At 41.6% G+C, this 25,909-nt stretch overlaps 1 protein-coding gene across 5 annotated transcripts; it reads right to left on the minus strand.

Annotated features, from left to right (window-relative positions):
* Window positions 1-582: 582 nt before the first annotated feature.
* On the minus strand, window positions 583-18,100 carry SMIM3 (small integral membrane protein 3). 5 transcript variants are annotated; one of them, XM_020964284.2, is made up of 2 exons: window positions 17,664-18,100; window positions 583-3,185 (listed from the first exon to the last, which is right to left on the minus strand). In XM_020964284.2, the coding sequence occupies exon 2, from the start codon at window positions 3,172-3,174 to the stop codon at window positions 2,992-2,994; it is 183 nt and encodes a 60-aa protein (XP_020819943.1). In that variant the 5' UTR covers window positions 3,175-3,185; window positions 17,664-18,100; the 3' UTR covers window positions 583-2,991. The 5 variants fall into 5 exon arrangements, with proteins under 5 accessions (XP_020819943.1, XP_020819941.1, XP_020819946.1 ...); XM_020964282.2 differs by having other exon boundaries at window positions 17,670-18,049; XM_020964287.2 differs by lacking the exon at window positions 17,664-18,100 and adding an exon at window positions 15,971-16,048.
* Between the last annotated feature and the right edge of the window lie 7,809 nt (window positions 18,101-25,909).

Here is a 25,909-nt window from a genome sequence, read left to right on the forward strand (position 1 = left end):
GAGGGAGAATTTGGAACTCAAAATCATTTTAAATAAATTTTTTAAATGTTTCAAAATCTAATTGGTAAATATTTAATGAAGCTATACATATATATATTTAAAACTAATAAACATATGTTGCAACCCACAAAAAAAAAGTGAGAGCCGTAGTCAAATGATATGAAGTATCGGTTTTCTAAGGGAGATATCCAAGCTATCAATAGCAAAGAAAGCATGTACTTGCATCAGGTATAAAGAATCACAGGAAGGGCTAAGAAACCTTCCTGTGCATTCATAGCTCTAAACTGTCCAAAGCAGAGCAGTTGGACATGTCAAATACTGAGGCTTTGAAAAGCTGCTATAAACAACTAGAACAGGGGTGGGGAACCTGCATGGCCCTCTAGGTCCTAAAGTTCAGCCTTTTGACTGAATCCAAACTTCATGTGTGGCCTTGAGGCCACAGGTTCTCTACCCCTGAAGAAGGTAGATACTACATCTCATTCATATTTGGACTCCCAATACTGAGTCTAGGGCTAAAGACAGAGGTAGTGTTCCAAAGGTATTTACGGATGAAAGGAAAAAAAAAAAGAGAGAGACCTCAGATATTCTCATCCTGTTATTTTTAATGGCAATTAAGAGTCCATCAGGAAAACACAAACACATACTAAATAAAAGCATTCTTTTCCTACTAGATCTTTGTGCAGTCTTCCTAGGAATTTCCCATACTTGGTAATACAGGCTCTATCTGTCCAGAAATATTTCCCCTGCTGTCACTGAACACAGTGTCTAACATGCCCCCATTAGAGTCACCAGGGTAAGCTAGCTTTCTCTTGAAAACTAAATCTCTTATTTCAGAAAGATAACATACCCACTCACTTAAGCAGAGACTAGATCCTGGGGGGAAATGTCATGGGACAGGTCTCTTGTGATGGGTGAGGAACAAGAGGAGGGGGTTGAAAAAATTCTGGATCCTGCAGGGAAGGGAGAATAAATTGGAGCCTTGGGCAACCAGTGAATCAACCACAAGTATATACACAAGTAAAGGGAGATATGCTGAATAATTGACATAAAACTTCCTATTTCACTGACACAAGGGCTCTTATAAAGCTTTCAACCTCTTTTAGTCTCACACGAGAAGATGTGGAAAAGAGTCTCCTAAGATGGGCAGGCATGGATGGTGGAAAGCTGTATCTTTGGAGAGAACATTTGGATAGATGTGATCATAGAATCACTGTAGAATTCCTTTTTTTTAAAACAGAACCAGTGATTTCATTGTTATGGGGAATTCCCAATAAAGTAACTTCCTCCACCAGTGCAGATCAACAAATGATCTGCAACTTTTAGTCTTAGAGAGTTTCCTGAAGACCGAGAGGTTAAATGACTTCCCTATGATCACACAGCCAATATATGTAAGAAACAGGACTTTCAGACTTGAAGGCCACCTTGCTACATGCCACATTCCCTCTCTTCTCATAGTACCGGAATCACAGCCTTAGGAAGTAAGCAGGACAGCAATCTATAGAGGAAAGAGTATGGAATCTGGGGAGGGAAGTCCTCCACTTGTTAGCTCTGTGGTCTTTGAATCTCAGCTTTCCCATCTTTAAAATGGAAATGATGATATTTGCACTACCCTTCAAAGGTCTGTTACAAGAAAAGACCTTTGTTAACCTTAAAGTGCCATAAAATGTGGATCACAATTGTCCTCATTTTGCATTGATTCTAAAATGTGGAAAGACCACTCCACTAAGACATTTTTGACCTTGACTCTATCCCTAATTCTGTTATGAATAACTGGCTGTGTGATATTGGAAAAATCACTTAATCTCTTTGGGATATCAATTTCCTGCCTAGCTAAGACCACACAGCTCACTAGTGGCAAAGTCAGTGCCAATGAAATCAGATATCTGATCCAAAGGAAAAAAAAAATAGGACCAGCAACCCTGGAGGACACATATATAATCATGGGCAGATATGGAATAAGGCAATAGTGCTCATCCTAAGCCCAGCCTTAGCTCTCTTTGGAGAAGCAGGGGATTTCTGTGTGCCCAGCAGGATCACAGAATCTCTACCCAAGTAGCTCTGGTTTTCAGATCCTATATGGTAGCAGAAGCAAGAACTTAGGAAATACTACATTCAACCTTCCCTGCCCCAGTTAAACTCTTTACCTTATTCCAGCTAAAGATGCCATATCATAAAAGTACAAGAGATATGTAGGCTGTAGGACAGGACCAGACCTCTGAAAGACTCCCTCCCCAAATATAATCCCTTTAATAGTACCTTGGGAGACTATCACAGTGCCTGAGATCTATGAGCTCTCTGAGAGTAGAAAGCCCTTTCCCCCCCCCTTTTTTTGTATATATCTCCAGTGCTTAGCACAATGCCTGGCCCATAGTAGGTACTTAATAAATGCTTATTGACTGACAATAGTAATTTCTCACTTGAATACAGTATTTTATTAAAATGTAAATGTCCTGAAAAGGAAAGGGACTTTAAACTACAATGAGCTAGCACTTTAGCTAACTTGCAACTAGCAAAGAACAAGGTCCTACCAGGAATTTAACATGATAGAAAACTTGACAGGGGATTCCCCAGAACAGGGAGAGCTTTGTTAGTGATGGGAGGAACTTTTAAAGGATTGTAGGAATAGGGAAGAAGTAACTCCTAGGTCATCCCTGTCCCTGTTGATGTCTCTTGGAGCATCTCTGATTCCCAGAAGTTCCAGCCCCTGGAGACTCCATCTTATATCGTGTACATCTTGAAACTGGACCCTATCTGCTTGACAGGAGCAGCCCTACCAGAAAAGCTTCCTTCCTCCATCACTGTTGATGGCTGCTGATGGATATATGCATCATAAAAGGCATTTTCACGGACACGATCTAGTTCTGTTTGGTAGCTTCAAACCATTTTCCTTAATGGAAAGGCTCTCATCATTACCCTGCTAAAGAGGGGGAGTTTTCTGGGCCATGCCCAGTCATCAAAAGCCTGGACTAGCACCCCCAGCATCCTGAGGCTTCAAAAGGCCTGACTGAGTATGGGATGAGTCCGAATTCGGTAAATGATGACAGCGGTGGCTGGGCACAGCACCAAGGAAGTCATGATCACGATGGTGGCTAGGATAATGAGGACAATGACCCAGACATCCAGGATGTGCTTAGGCAGCACTGCTTCTGGGGAGGTTTGGCTGATGGCATCCATGTTGCTTCACCCTGTGTAGATAGGAAAGAGTTACTGAGCATTCTTCTATACAATTTTATCATATTAAACTTCCTCAAATACCACTTTTATCCCACCCACTCTCCTTATCAGTAAAATGAGGATAACAATAGATCTACCTTTCAGGGTTGTTTTGAAGATAAAATGAACTATATATGTGAAGTACTTTACAAATATTAAAGAACTACATAAATGCTAGATTATTGGTATTATTAATTATTCCTCCCCAATAGGATTATAAATCTAGCACTGGAAGAGACCTCAGATGCCATCTAGTCTAGATCCTTCATTTTACAGATAAGGAAACTAAACCCCATGGAGGCTGTTGACTTACAGGTAAGCATAGCAGGATTTGAACTGCCATCCTCTGACTCCAGGACCAGGATTCCATCCTACTGTCTCCTCATCCCCATCTAAATACCCCATCTACTGCCTCAGGTCCAAATTCCTCGGCCTGGTTTTCAAGGCTTTCAGTTCCAGGCTTATCTCCTGCTCCTCCCTTACATGATGAGCCTATTTCTCTAACAAGTCTAGTCTCCTTCACAGTTACCATCTTCATTCCCACTTGCATGCTTTTGTGGGGCATGATTCTCTAGCCTGGAATGTCCCATCTATGCTGGGTAATAAGGAGCTGTGATGTGATGATCCCCATTTTACTGGGGATATCTAAGGATGAACTGTGATTTCTACATTATTGTACCTAATCTCTTTTTAGGTTGGTGATGGGGAATTTCACAAAGTTATTCAGAGCATATCATCAATAGCTGTGAGCCACAGACTTCAGGAAAAGCCCCTTCTAGTCTCATAGCTACTAAGAAATAGTTCAGTAGAAGAAGCCCTAGGTTAAGAGTCAGGGTACCTGGGTTCTAGCCCCAGTTCTGCCACAAACAGAAATCATAGGATTAGAAGATAGAAGGAATTTTGGAGATCACCTACTTCAACCCCTTTGTTTTTCAAATAGGTAAACTAAGAACCAGGAAGATAAAGGAATTTGCCCAAGATTAAACAAGTAGAAGGGAGCATATGTAAGACCAGCTTTCAGTTCAGTGTTCTTTACATCACACCACACTGGCAATTCCCCTCTTTGGACCTCAGTTTCCTCCTCTGTAAAATGAGGTTGACTAGATGAATTCTGAGTTTATCCCCAGTGCTAACATTCTGAGATTCTAAGTTGTACAGATGAATTTGGGGAATAACCAGAGGAAAACCTGGACCACGGTCCTCAGAAGCCCTGCCTTGGGCACACTGACTGGGTATTATGCATAAGGGAGTAGGTTTGTTCCACCATTCCAATTTTTTGGCTGGTTTGCTGGTTTGAAATAGTTATTTTTTTTCTAAGGCCTCAACCACAGAAATATGTTGGGATTCACAGAAAGGAGGGAGAAAGGAAGGAGAGGAGATGGTATTTCTGTAAGTATTCTTTACAAGTTCCTGATTTACATAGCTTATGCTCAGTGGACCCCCAAGACCCCTGGCATTTTCTAAAAATGCCCCCAAGAAACCTGAAGTACAGCTGCAGGAGAGGGCAGAATAGCAAGATGTGAGAACTCCATAGATAGAAGTTCTCTGAACTATGAGTGTCTCCAACGCTTCAATCATGGCAGTGGGTATAGCTTCAAAGTGCTTTGCTATAAAAGCTTATCTGAGTTTAGGTCAGGGAGGACATCCCAGGAAGAATGATCGATTCTGACCCCTCTGGATTTTCATATTCCCTCAAAATATTTATGGCAACACTTTGTGTGGTAACAAAGACCTGGAAACAAAGTAGAGGCCCATTGACTGGAGAATGGCTGAACAAATTGAGGTACATGAATATAATGGAATACTACTGTACTGTAAGAAATAAAGAATGAGGAATACTGAGAGACAGTGAAAGATTTACATGAACTGAAGCAAAGTAAAGTAAACAGAACCAAAAAAACAATATATACAACATCTACAACAATGTAAATGCCAAAACAATAAAAAATTAATGTAAAATTACAAAAAATAAGCCAAGAAGAAATATGAGAAGATACCTCACCCCCCCAAATACATATACACACACACACACACACACACACACACACACACACACACATACTCCTTTGCAACAGTGGGAGGTTCACAGGTATGTAATATTACATATTTTTTAGATTTTTTTCAATGTATTAATTAGCTTTGCTGATTTTTCTCTTCTTTTTTTCTACTCTATAGGATAGATCCCTAAGAAGGAGAAAGGAATATAGTACTCTATAATTGGAATGATCTGATCCTGCACTTTTTTCCTTTCTCTCTTTACCCAGACCAGACTCCTTGGATCTTATCCTTCCAACTTTCCTTTTAATCTATCTTTATAATTTGCTTTTCATTGGAGTAGCTAGGTGGTGCAGTGGATAGCATACTGGCCCTAGAGTCAGGATGACCTGAGTTCAACTCTGGCCTCAGATACTTTTGATACTCACTAGCTGTGTGACCCTGGGCAAGTCACTTAACCCTGATTGCCTCAAAAGAAAAAATTTCCCTTTCATTGCTGAAGTTTGTTTTTCTTGTCATTCAGTCATTTTTCAGTCTGACTTCGTGACCCCATACTCCAATGGTTTCCCATTTCCTTCTCCAGCTCATTTCACAGATTGAGGAACCGAGGCAAAGATAGTCAAGGTGACTTGCCCAGGATCACACAGCTAACAAGTACTTGAGGCCAGATTTGAACTCATAAAAATGAGTCTTCCTGACTCCAGGCCCAGCATTCCATCACTGAACCACCTTGCTGCCCTGATTTGTTTTTCTTGCGATCATTTCCTCAATAACTCCATTGTTTGTCTTAAACCCCATTTTCCTCTCTCTCTGTCCCTGGCTTTTTCCCTGTTCACTTTAATATATTTCTATACTATGTTCTGTGTGTGTATACCCGTGTGCAAACAGTTGATAAGATGCCTGCTTCTCCAACCCCCATTCCTGCTGATGAAGCTCAATTATAAAAAAGTTTCTCCCTCTTGTTCTGCATTTTTTCCCTAATAGACTGCCTTACCCTCCCTTTTCTTTTTTCTTCTAAAACAGAACAGAACAAAGATACACCCACACCCTGAGTTTGTCTTTCTTTGCTGCCTTTCTGACCCTATAAGACAGCAGAATTCCAAAGAGACACTTTTTTGTCATTTAGCTCTTTGGAGATTTTTCTCAACACATTTGAAAGTTTCTTCTCATCTCTGGTTTTCTCACACATTTTTATTTTTTTTTCCTTTGGTGAGACAATGGGGTTAAGTGACTTGCCCAGGATCATACAGCTAGTGAGTAATCTGTGTCTGAGGACAGATTTAAACTCAGGTCCTCCTGACTCCAGAGCCAGTGCTCTATCCACTGTGCAATCTAGGGGCCCCTCTGGTTTTCTCAACAAGAATGTTTGGTAGTAATTTATTCTATTAAAGGTTTTTTTCTTTCTCTGTAGGGTTATATTCAGTGAATAGGATGAGATATTCTTAGTAGTAAGGTTTTTTCTTTTGCTTTATGGCATTACTTTCCTTTCCTTTACAGTAATTTCTGTTTAATCTTGTGTGATGCTGACTGTGGCTTGTTGGTGCCTGGTTTCTTTCTGCCTGGCAGAAGGCCATTTTCTTTTACCTAGAAACTCTGGAGCTTGGCTTCCTACTAGCACGGCACAGCTCCCAAGGTATCTCTCCCAAGAAGAGGCAATGTGGTGTGTCATAGTGAGATGACTGATCTTAGAAAATCTGGGTTCAAGTCCCAGATCTACAATTGACTAGCACGTGATTCCAGACAATTCATTAAATATCTCTGTGAACCTTATTTTAATCTGTAACATAGGAATAAGATAATTGCTAGCTCTCAGACTTGTTGTGAAGAAAGTGCTTAAAGTGCTATAGAAATGTGAGTTATTCTATTTATTCTGCTCCTTGAATAGACTCATGATTTCTTTATTAAATATTTTGTACAGCAAAACCTGCCTATTTAGAAAACAAAATAGAAAGCATGGATGCCAGCATGCAATCAAGTGAATTAACAGTCAATACAACGATGACAGGTATATTAGGGATGCTTTTTTACAAAGAAAGGCAGAAAGATAAAGAGAAACAAATGTAAGTATGGAGGCAACAACAGGGTACATTCATCATGTTCTGCTTATACAGAATAAGCCTGAAGCATCTCATATCTGGATTTGCCCTCATTCAAGAGAAAAGGAGAAGTAGCTGAGGACTTGAGGCCCAAGACCCACCACACACACACACACACACACACACACACACACACACAGAGTCCCCAGCAGTCAGCTCGTCCACTTTTTAAAAATAAATAAATAAGTATTCGAAGATCTAGCCTCACAGGCTGATCTCTTTTTTTTGTTTGCTTGGCTAGGCAATGGGGTTAAGTGACTTGCCCATAGTCACACAGCTAGTAAGTGTTATGTGTCTGAGGCTGGATTTGAACCTAGGTTCTCCTGACTCCAAGGCCAGAGCTCTACCTACTGTGCCACCTAGCCACCCCCTAGGCTGGTCTCTTATTGAGAAAGACCCATGAGTTTTTAGTGATGCAATAGAGCTGGAGCAATCTACTTCCTTCTACTATTTCTAGTCCTCACCCACCTTGAGGATCATTGTCATGGTGTAAATTCTGCAGTTAGAGGAAAATCATAAGACAGAGCTCATAAAGAAGGTCACATTCCCTAACAGCCCGAAAAGCCTGTTCAAAAATCCTGAGAAATCAAAGTGTTGCCACCAGCACTTCAGGCTCTGGAATGGAGTTGAAGCTAATATAATAATTCAGGAGGCTCTGGAAGGGGTGGGCAGATTCTTGGTTGTGGCTGCATTTAAACAGGACAACTGTAAACAGCAACTGGGTGATGCAGTGGATAGGGCTCTAGGCTTGGAGTCAGAAAGACTCATCTTCCTGAGTTCAAATCCAGCCTCAGACACTTACTAGCTGTGTGACCCTGGACAAGTCACTTAATCCTGGTTGCCTCCGTTTCCTCATCTGTAAAAATGAGCTGGAGAAGGAAATGGCAAACCACTCCAGCATCTCTGCCAAGAAAACCCCAAATGGAGTCATGAAGAGTCAGACACGATTGAACAGCAAAACAGCACTTTACTAGAAAACAATACTATATTCTCAAGACATAGCAAGGTACAAGGAATCAAGAAGAGCTGGGTTTAACTCGACCTCAGACATTTAGTAGTTCTTCCACTTTGGGTAAGTAACTCAATGTCTATGAGCCTCAGTTTCCTCATCTGTAAAATGAGATTAATAATAGGAACCACCTCAGAGGATTGTTGAGAGAATTATATGAGATGCTATAAAGTACCTAAATGCTTTGCAAACTTTAAAAGCCCTATATAAATTTTATATTATTTAATTACTCACTTGTTCTTAGGGGACAGAAGTCTAGTTGACAGGACTTTTAGCATCACAGACCCCATGAACTATTAGAGCAAGAAAGCCTCTTGGAATGACAAATGCTAATATTGGAAGATCCTGAGAACATAGGACATGGAATGTAGAGCTAAAAAAGATCTTAGAACACAGAATATCATGGCTAGAAAGGAACTTAACTACAGAAATCAGAAGCAAAAGGCTCCTTGTAACACAGAATATTAGAGATGGAAAGGACCTTAGAAATTATTTAGTCTCATCCCTCTCTACAAAGTAATAAACTAAGGCCCAAAGGAGCAGAGTTATTTGCCAAAAATTCTTCAGTAAGTGGCAGGTAAGGACAGCAACATTCACTCCCAGTCTTGACACTCCTACTATACTGTGCTGTTTCTACTCAAGTTTCTATTAACCTCTGGGTAGTGGCTCTTCCACTAAGTGGCTATGGGACTTAGAGCAAATCATGTGACATTTCTAAGGCCCAATTCCCTAAAAGGAGGGAGGTGGACTAGACATAACCGATGGGATGAGGTATGGACCATCCCTGTCATCCTCTCTGACAAAGTTCATCAGAAAAAAATAATAATAAGGGTTTCAGTAAACTGCAAGCTCAATATAAATCAACAATGTGATTACCAGCTTAAAAAAAAAACAAATTAATAAATATTGAGTTGTGTTAAGAGAAGAAGAGTGTCTAAGGAGGTGATAGTCGTACTATACTAGGACCAGGGCAGACTGTATCTGGAATAGTGTTATTTGGTTCTGGGTATCACATTTTAACAAGGGAACTCACAACCTAAAGAATATCTAGAGAGAATGACCAAGAAGATAAAGAGAGCATGTCACAAGAAGATCAGTGGAAAGAAACGAGGATGCTCGCCCTGAAGAAGAGAAGACCCAGGGAGGGCATAATAGCTGTCTTCACGTATCTGAGGGATTGTCACGTAGAGAACGGATTAGACTTTTTGTCTTGACTCAGGGGACAGAGCTAGTAGTGATGGATGGAAATTGCAGAGAGGTAAATTTAGGCTTGAAATAAAGAAAAGCTTCCTAAAAATTAGAACCATTGAAAAGTAGAATGGATCGCCTTAGGTATTAATTAGGTAAATAATCTCACAGGAGATCTTCAAAAACTAGATGACCATAAGAGGTTTCTCCTTCGAGTATGGTTTGCAATGGATGCTTGTGGCAGTCCCTTCCAACTTTATGATTCTGTCATCCTGTAGTCATAAAGATTTAGAAGCAGAAGAGACTTTAAAGATCTCCTTTTCTGTATCCCCTCTCAAATAAGTGCCAGAAGACCAAAACCACCACACTGCCCCAAACTTCTGTGCCACTTTCACTTTGTTTCCCCTTCCCCCTATTCTCTCAATAATAAACAGCCAGGGGTACTGTTTAATTCCAGCTGATCTCCATAAATAGGTCATCAGTCAGTGTCATAGCATTACAGGATTTCAAGCTAGAAGGTAGTTTATTAATCATCTACTTTAACCCTCTCATTTTACATATGAAAAAACAGAGACCCAGATATGAAAAGTGCTTTGCTTCAAGTCATGCAGGTAAAAGTATAGAGGCAGGATTCAAACCCAAATCTCTCCTTGCCTCAAGCTCAGTCCTCTTCCTACTAAAATATCGTATTCCTGGTCAGGCACTAATATCAGAAATCTACTACCCAGGCTTCCATGACCCTGGTGAACATGACAGACTGGTAACTAAGGCAAGGTAGTCAGGGCTTTACCCCAGGACAGGAAATTTAAAGGATACCAATTTCCTTGAAATAAGTGCTTCTCTTCAGCAACCACAATCTCAGGAGTATAGAAACCTCAGTCTGTCCCAGGTTGCATTTCATCCCCACATCGCCTGAACCCCGGGTCAGAACTTCCTCTCCCCACTTGCTTGCCCCAGGTAAAAATATTGCTGTAGTGATGTATTTAATGAATAATCCTCAAAGAGTTCCTTCCACCCAGGCACATGCCTCCATCTGATCTGAACCGCCCTGACTGTTAACATGAGGAAGACTGATTGCAGTGTGATTACCACATCTGTGCCCAGGGCAGGCTTCAAAGAGCATTCACTGAGGAAAAAAGTAATAAAGAAATGAGGTTTCCTCAGGGGACAGGAGGGAGGGGGGGAGAATTTAGGACTCAAAATCTTATGTAAGTGAATGTTGAAAACTGGAGGTAAATGAATGAATTATTTAAAAAGAAAAAAGAAAAAAAGAAATGAGGCTTCCTGTTGAGTGGCTTGTTCAAAATGGGACAAAGAGTGCCCACATCAGTGATCTATCCAGCCGGCAATGAGTAAATCTACTCATCAAAAAAAGGCAAGGGTTGTGTGGGCAACTCTGCTCTGCTGATCTTTCATATTGACTGGGAAACTGCGCAGAAAGCTGTGTGGCCTCAGCCTTTCACCAGAATGTGCAGAGATGAATTAGCAGTGTCTGGCTGAGTCACTAAGTCTGGGGAAGTTTGAAGATTCATGACTGCCCAAGCATCTTGTGAAATGTGACTAATGAAGCAGTTCCCAGAAGAGAGAACTTAGTTTTATAAATCTTCCAAGAACCCTCCTGATCACTTTTCCTTTCTTTCACCTTCTCTTCTCCCTCAGTAGAAGCTGAACAGCCTGGTAGACTTGCTAAAAAGGAGAAGGACTTCAGATAACCGCTCAGCCCAAATGGGCTGGGACTAAAATGATTCCCTGTATTGGGGGGGGGGGGAAGAATTTATTTTGACTGATGGATGTGGCCTCACTGGCTGCCGTGCAGCATGGAGATCCCAAGACATTTGTCTAATACCTGCTTAGTATTAGGTAGAGAAGTGTCTATAGGTCATTAAGGTAGCCTCCTAAGGTATAACCCAAGAGGGGGTGGGTAATAATGATAGATACATTTTAATATTCTTTTATGAATGAACATATTTTCAATTCCAGGAAATCCCTATTTCTGATGGCATGTATTCATTTATTCTGTGATGAGTCAGGGTGTGGATGTTACTATGACAACATGAAGGCCCAATTCTCTAGAGATAAGAGACAGAAGACCCAATTTTCAAACATTGCTGAGAATGTACAAATGCCTTGCCCCAAACTCTAGTCAGGTGGAAGAGAATGAAGACTCCCCATCCCTACAGAGATCTGCAAAACCTAAAAGGGTACCTTTTTTAAGGACTACAAGGCAGTGTTTTTTTTTTGGGGGGGTTTCTCTGGAAGTCAGGACACCTGGGTCCTAGACTAATTAGTATGTTGTATTAAAAAGAACACTGGATTTGAAATCAAAGGATCTGGTTTCAAATCCACCTCTGCTACTTGGACAACTCATTTAACCTCGGTCCAAGGTGCCTCAGTCCCTTCACCTGTAAAATAAGATAGTTGGACTAAAAGATCTCTAGGGTTTTTTCTTCCCCGTTATAAGCTATAATCAAAGTCTTGACTCTGCCACTAACATGCTGTTGCCTCAGACAAATTATTCTACTTCTTCAGGCTTCCAGTTCTCCAATGGTAAAATGAAGGAGTCATAACACCATATCAACATTGGCAAAGCACGCAGGGGTCATCTAGTCTAACCCATACATGAATAGGAATCCCCCCTGCAACATCCTCAACAGCTGGTCATTGGGCTTCTACCTGAAAGCCTCCAGTGACAGTGAGCTCACTAATGCCTGCCTAGTGATCTCTGAGGTGTTTGTTTGTTTTCCCAATTCTACCATTTCCTCCTATTCCAGTTTACCTTGGGCAAGAGGAGGAGATGGTAGGACCGAGTGCATCCCTAGGTTACTGGCTTTATCCTTTCTGGTAGATTTGGTCAGGACTTTGAGGCCAATGAAAAATGAGAAGGGTTTTCCTGTGCTAGGCTCTCCTGTTTATTTGCACATGGTAATGGACTCTGCAGTAATCATGGCTGCTTCCCTCACTCCCTGGGCTTCAGCAGCAGGCTTTTACTTGTACAACACAGAGTCCATCACAACCTGTGGCCAGATGTTCCAAAGGAACAAGGCGGGGGTGGAAGAAGGCAGACAGGACACATTTGTCTAAACCTCAAGTCAATTCATAGGCACGTCACAAATGACCCTAGCTTCTTGGGGTCGCCCTCTTTCCCCATTACTATCCTTCTTATTCTCCTCTCCTAAGACACACATGACTGGTTACAGTCTTGTTCCCTGCCTAGACTTTCCATCCATTCCCTTGAGGCAGGGGAGATGGAAAAACACCAGGACATCTTGAGTAGATCAGAAAGCAGAGATAGCTACTAAAACAACATGATCCATTTGACCCAACTGACCCAACCCAGCATCTCAGAACACAATAAGAGGCTGATGGGGAGAGGAAAAAAAAACAGCAAACTCTCACTATCCCACCCAGCATTATCCATCATTACTCCTTCCCAGTGACTCAGCTTTTGGGAGTTTGGCTGATGAAGACAAGTCCTATAGTGAAAAGCAATCCTAGAATCATTTTTTTAAAAAGAGCTGGAAGGGGTCTTAGCAGCTATCTAGGCCAACTCCATCATTTTACAGTTGAAGAAACTGAGACCCAAAGAGATGGGGTGACTCAGATGTAGTCACCTAGCTTGTAAGAGGCAAGACCAGGATTTAAACCCTGGTCCTCTGGCTCTAAATCCAGCTATTCGAGGCAGACATATCTTAGCAAAGCGCTTGGGTTATTTGGTACTTTTGTAGCACTTACCTGTTACAAAACATTTTCACATACCTAACAACAGCTGCATTTATAAGTAGCAGTTTCCTCACACTAGCTCTTTAAGGAAGGTAACATAAGAATTATCTGCATTCTTTTTTTCTATTCCTTTTTAAAAAATCTTTGTTATAAGGGTGGTTTTCTGGGAGAGGGGAAGAAAAGGGATACTGGGAGAAATGTACGTGACATAGAAACAAAATTATCAGTAAAAACTAAATTTTTAAAAAAGCTATCTGCATTTGACAGATGAGAGAACTGAGGCCAGTGTCAACATAGTCGCCATTGTGAGCGGAAGAGTCAGATCTCACATGCAGCTCTTGCAGCTCCTGGGCCAACATTCCTTCCCTGGTACTGTGCTGCCTCTTAACTTGGTCTCCATTGGCCACAGCCCTGTGAGCAGGCAGTGAGTTGGAAAGAAGAGCGCCTGGGTTCTAATTGCAAATCTTCTCACTACCTGCATGACTTGAGAAAAGTAATTTCATTTCCTTGTCTCTCTGCTGCTTGTCTCTTCATCTGTAAAATGACTAGATGATCTCCAAGGTTCCTTCCAGCGGTGAACCCACATTCTTATTAGTATCCCCATAAAGTTACAGGTCTCTGACTCCAAGTGCCATGTTCTTCTTTCACTACATCCTTCTTATTTATTTCTACACTGGCCCGAACCCAAGACATGGTCTCAATTCCAAGGTGGATAGAGTATAGAGGGAGGAGAGTATGTCAGAGGGAGAAAGAAGGAGGTGATGGGAGAGAAGAGGTCTAGTCAGAGTCAGAAGCAGCCAAAGAAATTTGGGGCTCTATCATGAAACTGCTCAGGATGCCTTCAAACAAAAAACGCCCCTCTCCTAATTCTACCACTGGTTTACTCCTGTTGCTGTCACCCAAGAGAATAAGGAAGGATTCTTCTTCCTAGCCTGACTTGAAAGTTATAGGTTAACTCCATATTCCTGTTCCCTACTCCCAGTCCTCTGTTTGTTTGCCCAGACACTTAGAATGCGAAATCTATGACAGAGTGAGGAATTTGGGGTTATAAAGTACATTTGAAAGGTGGGGCCAAGATATCTGATTCGTTTCATTTTTTGTGCTAGGTAGTACCTAGCATGTTTTGTTGTTGTCATTGTACCTGACTCTTCATGACCCCATTTGGGGTTTTCTTGGCAGAGATACTGGAGTGGCTTGCCATTTCCTTCTCTACTTCATTTTACAGATGAGGAAACTGAATCCAACAAGGTTAAGTGACTTGCCCAGGGTCACAGAGCTAGTAAGTGTCTGAGGCCAGGTTTGAACTCCGGAAGATCAGTCTTCCTGACTGTAAGCCCAGCACTCTATCTACTGTGCCACATAGCTGCCCTGTAGTTTTATTACAGTTATAATATTAAGTTATTAGAAAGAAGAGGAATTAAGAAAAGTATCAGGAAAACAAGACTCACAGAATGAGGAGAGAATAAGAGGCCCCTCAGATTGAAGCTGGAATGGACAGAGCAGATGCCCCCAGACCCAGGAGTTTTAGCCATAAAGATACAATCCTTGAGCTGGAAGGGACCTCAGAGGCGGTCCAGTCTAACTACCTCTCTTGATTCTAGACTTTGCCACCAAGCTTCATCTCCCTTCTCTCTCCCCTACTGCCTTTGGCCCTCTTCTCTTATTGGTAAGTTCCTCACAAGAGCTCCATTTTGAAGAAAGGCCCAGACCAGCCATATTTTGCTCTTTGATTGGCCACCATAGTCTACCCCCCTTTTCTTTTGGTAAATTTTTATTCATCTTAAATTTAAGTACAAAATGAAAAAAGAAAAAACATTTCCACATACACAGTAGAATATAAGAGAGGATTCAATATAAAACAATAAACCACCTGCCTCTTTTTATGTGTTATCTTCCCCCATTAGAGGGTAAGCTCCCAGGGACAGTTAGGTGGTGTAGTTATTAAAACACCAGCCCTTGGAGTCAGGAGGACCTGAATTCAAATCTGTCCTCAGACACTTGATACTTACTAGCTGTGTGACCCTGGGCAAGTCACTTAACCTCATTGCCTAGCCAAGAAAAAAAAAAAAAACTTAAACCTGGAATTCTTCACCTTTTTTTGTGTGTGTCCTGGAGCCTTCTGCAGTCTAGTAAAGCTCATAGAGCCCTTCTCAAAATAATGTTTTTAAATGCATAAAATAAAATACATAGGATTACAAAGGAAATCAACTATATTAAAATTTTTTTAAATATTAATGGACCTCAGATTAAGAATCTCCACCTTGAATAAATGTTAACATTACTACGATCCTGGCTCCCTAGAAGATAGAGGCATGACACTGTGTTCTGAACTAGGATTTGACTCCAAGAGCCATAACACCACACTAAGGTCCCTCAAAGGAACAGTTCTTTGCTTTCCCCACTTCCTGGGTCCCCACCTCCACCAGCCACATTTTCTAATCTGACCTCAGAGCCAACAGTGGCAAACCAATGCTAGAACGGTCTTCAAGATCCCTGGCAGAAGGCAGGGCCCTGCTTAGGCAGAAGGACCTTCCCACCCCCATCCACCCCTCACCACTCCCTGGTACTCAGCTCAGCTCAAGAGCCTGGGTGTCTTCCTGACCCAGACTTACCTCTATCCTCTCCCCCATTACCTCATCACAACTGGAGGTTTCAGATACTGCTTAGCTGGATTAGGAGTTGTAGCCAGCCTGTGTACCCAAGCTAGCCTGGAGCAAATATCTAGGGCCTTTTGGATTTGACACTTTACCTTGTTCTTTCCCCACCTCAGGTTTTGTGCTTTCAGACCACAAGGCAAAACAAACTCATTTGTTCTTCCGCTTTCCAAAGCAGGCCTTGAAGACTGTTTCCTTATTTGAAGCTCAGCTGGGCTTTCCTTTATTACGTACATGTCCTAAAAGACTCATACACAAAGGCACACAAGGCCAACATTTCGCTTTTCCCCAATCCAGGTCCCATGTGCTCATCAATGCAAAGTCCTAGAATGTACAAGGTCAGATCTAGAAGGGGCTTAATTATCTTTCAGCATAATCTCTTATTTTTCAAAAAAAAAAAGTCTAATGAAGTACAGAGAAGGAAGGCAATTTGTCTAAAGCCACACAGCTCATCAGCGAGAGGTCCAGGGACAGAATCCACGCCATCTGACTCCTGGGTCACAAGCTCTTCTTCACTCAAGCTGCCTTTGCCTTCGCACTGGTAATCCTTCCCACAAGTAGGACCTGGGATTGAGTAGCTTGTGGATGCTGTAAACGAGCACAGTGCTCGTTTTATTGATAGCTCTCTCCTCCTTTAGGTTATTATTATATCCTCCTAAGACTTCATGTGGCACATTAAATAAAAACAAGGCCAATAAGTGTGGGTTGAATTTGCCCTCACCACAAATGGACAATTTTCTCCTGCTTTTCTCAGTACTGTAATGAGTTGGTCAGGAAGAAATTAACTTGTCTAATAATACTCTGGGGAAAAGACCAAAGGATCATAGAACTTAGACCTGAAAGGAAATTTGGAAGATCATCTAGTCCAGGGGTTCTCAATCTGGGGTCCATGAACTTACAAAAAACATTTTGATAATTATATTTTTATATATGTGATTTCCTTATAATCCTATATTATTTTATGCATTTTATAAGATTATTCTGAAAAGGGGTTCATAGGCTTCACCACACTTCCTGGAGGGTTCATGACAAAAAATTATTAAGGACTCTGAAGCCCAAATCTCTCATTTTACAGGTGTGAAAACTGAGCCTGCTCAAAGTCATACTGGTAGTAACAGGTATAATTCACAGCCAGAACTCCTGACTCTAAACCTAGTGCTCTTTCCAGGACACCACATTTTCTCTCTTAAATAAAAAAAAAATATGATTTGCGTGGCTGATTCATCTACAAGGAGGAAACAAAGAAATACACATCTTTCTTTGTGAGTACCTCAGACCCATAACTGGTCCTTCATAGGACTGAAAGAGGGAGACAAGACAAAAGGGGGGGGGGAAGCTCAACAATAAAGCAAACTTCTAGAGAATCAGCTGAAAGGGACCTTAGGTGCCATCCTGTCTAACCCTCTCATTTTATAGAGGAAGAAACTGAGGACTGAAAAAATAAGGCACTTGCCCATGGTCACACAGGCGACCAGTCAGCAGCAGAGCACAAGTCTCCCAGTTGCCCATGCAAGAATACAGTGGAACGGGTAACCCAAGAGAGGGGCGCCTGAAAAGAAGGCTTTCTCTGGCTGCGTTGTTCATTCCCCTTTTAAGTAGACACTCAGTTGTTGAAACTCAGAGCTTGTGAAAAGAGAGAGAAACAGGGAAACTGAGGAGAGATCAAAGGTAGGTGAAGAGAACATAGCCTCTAAGGAAAGACTAGATAGTTATAAACACCCAGAAGACAAACTGAAGGCTACATTCAACCCCAAATCAGCTAAAGAATTAGGAACAGAAAAAACAAACCTTTACCTCTCTCGATCACAAGATGTACTGAGTTAAAGACTCTTCATGCCTGATTTGGCTCCTGGGATCACAGAAAAGTGAGGTGCCCTCTTTGCTTCTCAAAGGCACCGACTCCAGCTCCTCCCGATCAGACACAGCTTGAAGTTCAGAAAAGAATCAAGTCTCTCTGCAGCGAGGAAAATCAGAAGAGTAGGGAGTGCCTGATCCCAGGATCCCAGCTCTGGTTCTGGGCTCTGCGGATCCCTGACCGTCTCCCGGCTGGACTCACCCGGGGAGTGCCAGGAGGCAGGGAGCGTAAGCTGTTCTCAAGTTGCAGCTGCCTTCTTCACAGCTAGGGGAAGTCTGACCGCCTCCGTTTGGCTGGCCGCCACTTAGAAAACCTTCTGTACGCTGGAGGGCTCAGGAATGCAGGCAGCAGAGGCCCCTGAAAACCCCATTCCAGACTCCTCTACTACCATTAATAAAATCTCCTTTGATTCTCCCTTCCTGGGCTGGGAGAGAAGAAGGAGTTAGGGACAAAGAGTGACTCTCTGACCCAGATCACCAAATTCAGCACCTCACCCCTCCTCTAGCCTAACCAAGACCATAGGCTCACTGGATTTAGAGTTAGAAGGAATCTTAGAGATCATCAATCTAGCTGAAGAACCAGGATCTGGAACCCACTAAGCATAGGGAGTAGGATGGGGGTCAGGGGAAGGAGAGGGGAAACCTCAGTATGCTTCAGTTTCCTCATCTGTCAAATGGGAATAATAGTATTTATGATACTTACCCTGACTTAATTTGACAGGAAATCCTACTCCAGAACCCATTTCCTGTTTGTTCTACTTCTTAGACAGTATAAATAGGAAGAAATCCTAAGTTATCATCACCAGACCCAAACTGTTTTCTTAATTATACTGTAATAACAAATGCAGGAATGGAGGCTATGAGAAGGAAATCTAAACTGGTCAACAAAAACAAAAGTTTATACTTTAGAATCTGAAGTGAAAGAGACCTTTTTATTGTCGTTTGTTGTTCATTCAGGCTTATCCGACTCTGTGAACCCATGGATGATAGGATGCCAGGCCCTTCTATCCCCAACTATATCCTGAAGTCTATCAAAGTTCATGCTTGTGGTTTCCATGACACTCTCCATCTCATCCTCTGCCATCCCCTCTTCCTTTTGCCTTCAATCTTTCCCAACAACAGGATCTTTTCCAATGAGTTGGGTCTTCTCTATTATGTGACCAAAGTACTTAAGCTTCACCTTCAGTATTTGACCTTCCAGTGAATAGCCTGAGTTAATTTAAGTATTGACTGGTTTGATCTCCTTGCTGTCCTAGGGATTCTCCAAAGTCTTCTCTAGCACCACAATTCAAAAGCAGCGATTCCGCGGCACTCAGATTTTCTTACACTCCAACTCTCACAGCCACATTGCTACTGGAAAACCATAGCTTTGACTACACGGACAGACTTTTGTCAGCAAGGTGATGCCTGCTTTCTGGTATGCTTTCCAGATTTTTCATAGCTTTCCTTCTAGTCTATTCCAATGTCCTTGATAAGTGGTCATCCAGTGTCCAAAAGAAGACCTCCAATAAGTTTTTCCTTATGTTGAGCCAAAATCTCCCTTTCTGCAACTTTCATAGGCTGGTTCTAGTTCTCTCCCTGGGGCCAGTCTAATCTCTGTCCTTCACGGCTTTAATGTAGTGAGACAGTGGAAAGAACACTAGAGTTCAGATCCTTCCTGTGAGGTGAGACACAGAGAAAGACACAGAGACAGAGAGACATAGAGAGAGAAAGAGAGAGACAGAGACAGAGAGGGACAGACAAAGAGACAGAAAGGCATAGAGACACAGAAACAGAGGCAGAGACAAAGACAGAGAAACAGAAACTCAGAATAAAGAAAATAAAGGTGTGTGTATGTATATGTATATATACACATATATATGTATATATATATATATATATGAAATATGTATGTATGTATGTATATTCTGGGCCCCATGTTTTTATTCACAAAACCTAAGATTTCATTAGCTTTTTGGCTGCTGTAACACTGCTGACTCATATTAAGTATCTAAAGGCACTATTTCCACTTGTAAACAAAAGAGAACTATAGGATTGTGAAATCAAGTGCTTTTTAATAATTTAATATAAAACTTCATCTTTTTAAAATTTGTACATTAAAAGCTAGATGAACCTCTAATTAATTTATGAAATGGGGTGGGCACACCTGGTACTTTGGGTATTCGACGGGAAAGACTACAATGGCAACGGGAAGTGAGGCTGAATTACACTTTAATAAGGCCCAGAGGGTGAAGGGGCAAACAGCACAGAAAGTACAGAGACAAGTGGTGAAAGGGGGGAGGGGTACAAAGGCAGACAGAGGATAGAGTGGGGAAGGAAGTCAGTCAACAGCAGAAAGAGAATGGGAAGGGAGAGACACATTAAGAATTACTCATATAACCAGGGATTCGAGTTGGGAGCACTTGACAGCAGGGACCCAGATGGAGATGGGTCAGTGCTGGGGGAAAGGGGGGAGGGTGGAGAGAAGACAACAGGGATTTGAGGTCTCATTTTCATAGGGTTTTTTGGGGAGGGGGAGTGCAGACTTTTATCTCTGCCACTTTGAGGTTAGTTCATTAATATATCCAAACAATCTCAAAGTTGTCAGTAAAACTTTAAAGTTAACACATCCACATCATCTCAGAGTTATCAGTAGCATTTGGCATCCTACTGGTCTTCACTGCCGATATCTGGAACTTACCTGAGATTTATACGTCATTGGACCAAAAGGCCCTGACCTCAAAGCCTAGATGGCTTCCCTCAATTTGCCACATTATTACCAGGATGTGATTTTTGGTTAATATATGATACAGTTTGCAAGTTATGCTTCTTTGATCTTTGGGATGTTTGGTATGTGACTTCCAGGTTCCCCTTTCCGATCTCACTTCTTGATAATTGTTACTTTATACTGGCTACTTACAAACTTGCTATACTGATCAGAAGCTTGGGGGTGAGTGGTTGGGGAACCAGAACAAGATATAATTTTAAAACACTAGACATCAAGTATATTTAAAATATTGGCTAGAAGATAGGAGGATGAAAGAGTTTAGGGCCTTTTGCTAACTCAGATTTTAGTGAGAAAGCCAAGTGAGGGTCGGGCCTAGCTCCCAGATGATTTAAAGGCAAAGCACAGTAGCTCTGGGTGAGTATCACTTAGTCTTCTACTTCTCTTTTCTTAATCCTGACTTTAACATTTTCATTATTAATTTGTATTACGCCTTTTTCCGTATCAGAATTCTTTCCCGATATTCTCTCCTTTTCCTTCCCCACATGCACATGCAAGAATACATGAACACACTGAATGCTATCTTAGAATAAGGAACAATGTAAGCAGAACCTAACCAATAAATTGACTTCATCTATTTTGAGTTTTTCTTGATTAGAAACAACTACATCTCTCATGCGGGCAGCTAGGCGGCACAGTAGATAGAGTACTGTGCCTGGAGTCAAGAAGAGTCCTTCCTGAGTTCAAGTCTGGCCTTAGACACATACCAGCTGTGTGATGCTGGGCAAGTCACTCAACCCTATTTGCCTCGGTTTTCCTCATCTGTAAAATGAGCAGGAGAAGGAAATGACAAACCACTCCAGTATTTTTGCCCAAAAGGGGTTATAAAGAGTTGGACATGACTGAAAAATGATTAACAACAACTTGTTTCTCAGTGAACTCCTAGCCCAAGGGCGGCCTTCCAGGTCCTTGGGTGTGGCCTTTTGACTGAGTCCAAGTTTTACAGAACAAATCCTTTAATAAAAGGATTTGTTCTGTAAAGTTTGGATTCAGTCAAAGGGCCACACTTAAGGACCTAGAGGGCCATATATGGCCTTTAGGCCACAGGTTCCCTACCCCGGTCCTAGCCCATTCAGAAGAGTAGACAGTTGTCTACATGTGACTTTCATCCTATTCCCCAGAACTTTTCTGCTACTGATGTCAGTTTTCCCATTAACAAGTTATACTTCTTCCTTCTTCCTCTTTTAAAAGGCAAATTCCCCCTTAGGTAACTGGATCCATAATAATGCTGGCATCCCGTAGCCTTTAAGGATTTATGCTTTACACTTTACTGCATTTGAGCAGGTACTAATGACATTATTCTGTCAGTTCCACAGACAAGGAGACTGGACACAAAGGTAGCATCAGAAGTAGGCTCTAAACCCAACTCAAGGAGACATGAAGATTCTCGCATCTTTCCATGAACTAGTGCATCAAATACTTTCCAAGACAGTATGAAGACGTCAGAAGATGAACTGGCTGGACAATCCCCCTGCAAAGCCCAACGGCAAACAAGCCTATAGCCTTCCAGTGTGACCAGAGGTAGGTCAGAGAAATGGATAACCTGAAAAGCTCTGTGTCCAAAGGCAGCAACAGTAGAGAGGGCTCCTTCAAGAAAACCCCAGAGTGCTCAGGAAACCCCTGGATACTCAGATAGTAGAGCCCCAGGAGCAACCAGGACAAGAGAGCTCCTGAACTTTGTCCAGAGATGCCAGAGAGGGACCTGAAGATCCAGTGTTCTGAACCTTAAAGACCTAGTAGTCTAATCCTGGGAGGTGTAGATCAGAGCAAGAACACAGGACAAGCCCATGCAGAGCTCATCATACTACCCAAAAGCATAGCTAGGGTCACAGACTGGCGTTTGCACAAAGCCCCATTCAAGAATTAAAACTAGGGGCAGCTACGTGGCACAGTGGACAGAGCTCCGGCCTTGGAGTCAGGAGGACCTGAGTTCAAATCTGGTCTCAGACACATAACACTCACTAGCTGTGTGACCCTGGGCAGGTCACTTAACCTCATTGCCTCAAAAAAAAAAAAAAAGAATTAAAACCAATGAGATGAGTAAAACAAAGAAGACACCAACCACTATAAAAATTATCGTAGATCTAGAGATGCCTAAAAATATAGCCTAGAAGGGTAAAGTAGCTGTAACAACTGCAAGCAAAGACTAAAAGGAAAAAATACATTTTATTCAAGGACTGCATGAATATCTAGAAGAAATGAAACAAGAAATAAAAAATGAAATAAAGATTCTTCAGGAAAGAACAAAATCAAAAGCTAAGGAAAAATCAAAGAAAATGTAAGATGAAATTGATCTAAAAAATAACCGTCCTCGAAAAGAGGTCAAAGAGAGATCATTTTAGAACAAATGACTAGACTCTCTGAAAACCATGATTTTTTTCAAAGCCTGGGCATCCTATTTTAAGAAATCACAAATGAGAACTTTCCAGATCTAGCAGAACTAAAGGACAAAGACAGAAAGAATTCACTGCTCATCTCCTGAAATAAACCAAAAAAGCAAGTCTCAGGAATAGTATAGCCAAAATCCTCAGCTTCCACATGGAAGAAAAAAATACTACTAACATCCAAGAAGGAGTTCCAGTCCCAGGATCATGCAAGACCTGGCAGCTTCTGATATAAATGATTGACCTTGAAATACAACATTACAAAAAACAAAAGAGACAAGGTTATAACCAGGAATAACTTGCCCTACAAAGCTGAGTATCTTTAAAAAATGGACACATCATCAAGCAGGCTCCACATAGAGAAGCTGCATCAGCCAAGCAAGCTGATGGGGTCTGCACATGAACCACAGACCCTTTACACAAACATGGAGGAAGAGGTAGAAGAAAGAAGCACAGGATGAACCTCACTCTTTTCTAAAACAGACTACTGAAGATTGAAGTTTGGTGCAGAAACACATCGCACGCAAAAGGAAACAAGCAGAGATAGAGAGGAGTGGGTAAGATAGAGAGAATCAGGATGAGAAAAACAAACTTCCTGATCTGGAGGGGAAATTAAAAAGAAAAAAAAGCAAAGAATTAGAATCTAAGAGGGTGGGTACCCATTAGTCAAAGAGTGACTGAAAAAATTATGATATGTGAATATAATAGAATGTTATTTTGGTATTAAAAAAGGGAAAAGAAATTACTTCAGAGAATCCTGGATAGTATGAACTGATACAAAGTGAAATGGAGAGAACCAGGGGAACAATTTATATGAGGACAACAACATTGTAAAGAAAAACAACTCTGAAAGCCCTAGGAAATCTGATTAATTCAATGACCAATAATGTCTCCAGAGGACCTATGATGAATCATGTTATCTCACCTCCTGAGAGAGAAATGATATACAAAAGCATGCAACCCAGAAAAATAGATCATGTATAGAAAATACAGCATATAGAAAGGATTCTTAACCTTTTTGTGTCATGGATCCCTTCAGTCATCTGATGAAGACCACTTCTCAGAATCTTTTCAATTGCCTAAAATAAAAAAGACAGAATTATAAAAGAAACAAATTACATTGAAATATAATTATCAAAATGTTTTTTTTAATAAACAAGTTTGCAGATTAAGTCCAGATTAAGAACTCCTGGACACTGGCCCTGAAGTCAAGAGGACCTGAGTTCAAATCCAGCCTCAGACTAAACACTTGACACTTACTAGCTGTGTGACCCTGGGCAAGTCACTTAACCCCAATTGCCTCAACAAAAAAAAAAAACTAGAATATGGCATCATATTGCAGAATTACATTCTGCAGGCCAAACATAGGTGATATGTAAATATATATAGTACATAGTAGAGTTGCCATGGGTAGAGGGTTGTTCAAGGGAGTTTCCTGATCAGCTTGATGAGCTTAAAGGGTGGTAAAATTTTGAAGAGTTCTTTGTATCTTCTTAAGGATGGTCTGGACATGGTCCTTGGTATCTCCTGGAGGTTGGATTTCATTGATGGGGGCTACTATGATGGGTGGGAGGATGGATTCTTTTGAGAGGAAACATCATATCATCTAGAACAAAGGTCAGCAAAGAGTGATCTGACGTGTTTTAGAAAAACAACTTTGGCAGCTGAATGGAGAATGGATTCTGGAGTAGGGTGTGATTTAAGGAAGGCTATTGCAATAGTCTAGACGTGAAATGATGAGTAACTACACCAGGGTGGTAGCAGTGCCAGAGGAGAGAAGTGAGGGCCTATTCAAGAGATGCCCCAAGGGTAAAAACAATAGGCCTTAGCAAGAGATTGGATATGAGAGATAAGAGAGAGTGAGGAGTTGAAGGTGATGGCTGGGTTGCAAGCCTAAAGGACTGCGTTGCCCTCTACAGTAATAGGGAATTTAGGAGGGGAAGGTTTAGGGGGAAAGATAATGAGATAGGTTTTGGAGATATTGAGTTTAAGATGTCTCCTGGATATCCATTTTGAGATGTCTGAAAGGTAATTGGATGAGAGGCTGAGAGAGATTGAGGAGAAGCTGCATAGCCAGGCAAGAGGAAGGAGGTGCCAGAAAGCATACACCATGACCTCCTGTAAGGAACAGGTGCTAGATGGTAGCTCTGTCACCTACTACCTAGCTGTGGGTGGGAGATGTGGGGTGGACTGAGGAAGGAAGCCATGGTCAGCAGGGGTGTTCCTAGTAAGAGTAGTCATGATTCTTGGGCATCATAATGAAAGGAACAAGAGCAGAAGTGAGCAGGAGCTGTGTGTCTCAGACTCCAGAAGCAGAGAAGGGTATTAGGTCCCCCTTCTAGACCAGCCTACAGAGAAAATGGGACAGGAATCCCAGACCAAAAAAAACACTCTGCAGTTCTATGGCTTTGAACCAGCACAACTTCCTAGCTGGCTGATAGGGGCAGAGTCCAGCAGTGGTCTCCTGTTGTTCACATCCAAACCCAGGTCAGGAACTTGAAGAGCTCAGACCAGGGGTCAGCAATCAGACTTTGCCCTGCATCAGAACACTCTGCGAGAGGGATAGCTTGCAAGTGCCTAGCCTGAGTTGTTCCTAAGAACAGAGAATAACATAACACCAAATGTGTCGAGAAAGAAGCAAGAGGATCAAGCCATACCTTCCTTCCAGAAGTCCCAAGTCTGACCCTTAATATCAAGTCTGAAGTCAGGAAAGGAGGCTAGAAGAATGAGTAAACAAATGAAAAAAAAAAAAAAAGAATCCTACCATAAGAGTCTTTTTTGGTGACAGGGATATTCAAGACATAAACCCAGAAGAAGAGAATGGCTCCAAAACATATAAACCTCAAAGAAAAGCACAGCTTGGGCACAAATTTAACTAGAATTCCCGTAAAAGATAAAGCACAAGGTTTTTTTTTACATTTTATTTTATTTTAGTTTTAGTTTTCAACATTCATTTTTAAAAGATTTTGAGTTCCAAATTTTTCTCCCTCCTTCCCCCTCTCCTTCCCTTCTCCCCAAGATGGCAAGCAATC

The sequence above is a fragment of the Phascolarctos cinereus genome, unplaced genomic scaffold (assembly GCF_003287225.1).
Source record: "Phascolarctos cinereus isolate Bilbo 61053 unplaced genomic scaffold, phaCin_HiC Scaffold_2;HRSCAF=192, whole genome shotgun sequence".
Classification (NCBI taxonomy): Eukaryota; Metazoa; Chordata; class Mammalia; order Diprotodontia; family Phascolarctidae; genus Phascolarctos; species Phascolarctos cinereus.

Coding starts and splice junctions, on each gene's coding strand:
- SMIM3 (XM_020964284.2), bottom strand. CDS start 3,174: ATGGATGCCATCAGCCAAACCTCCCCAGAAGCAGTGCTGCCTAAGCAC.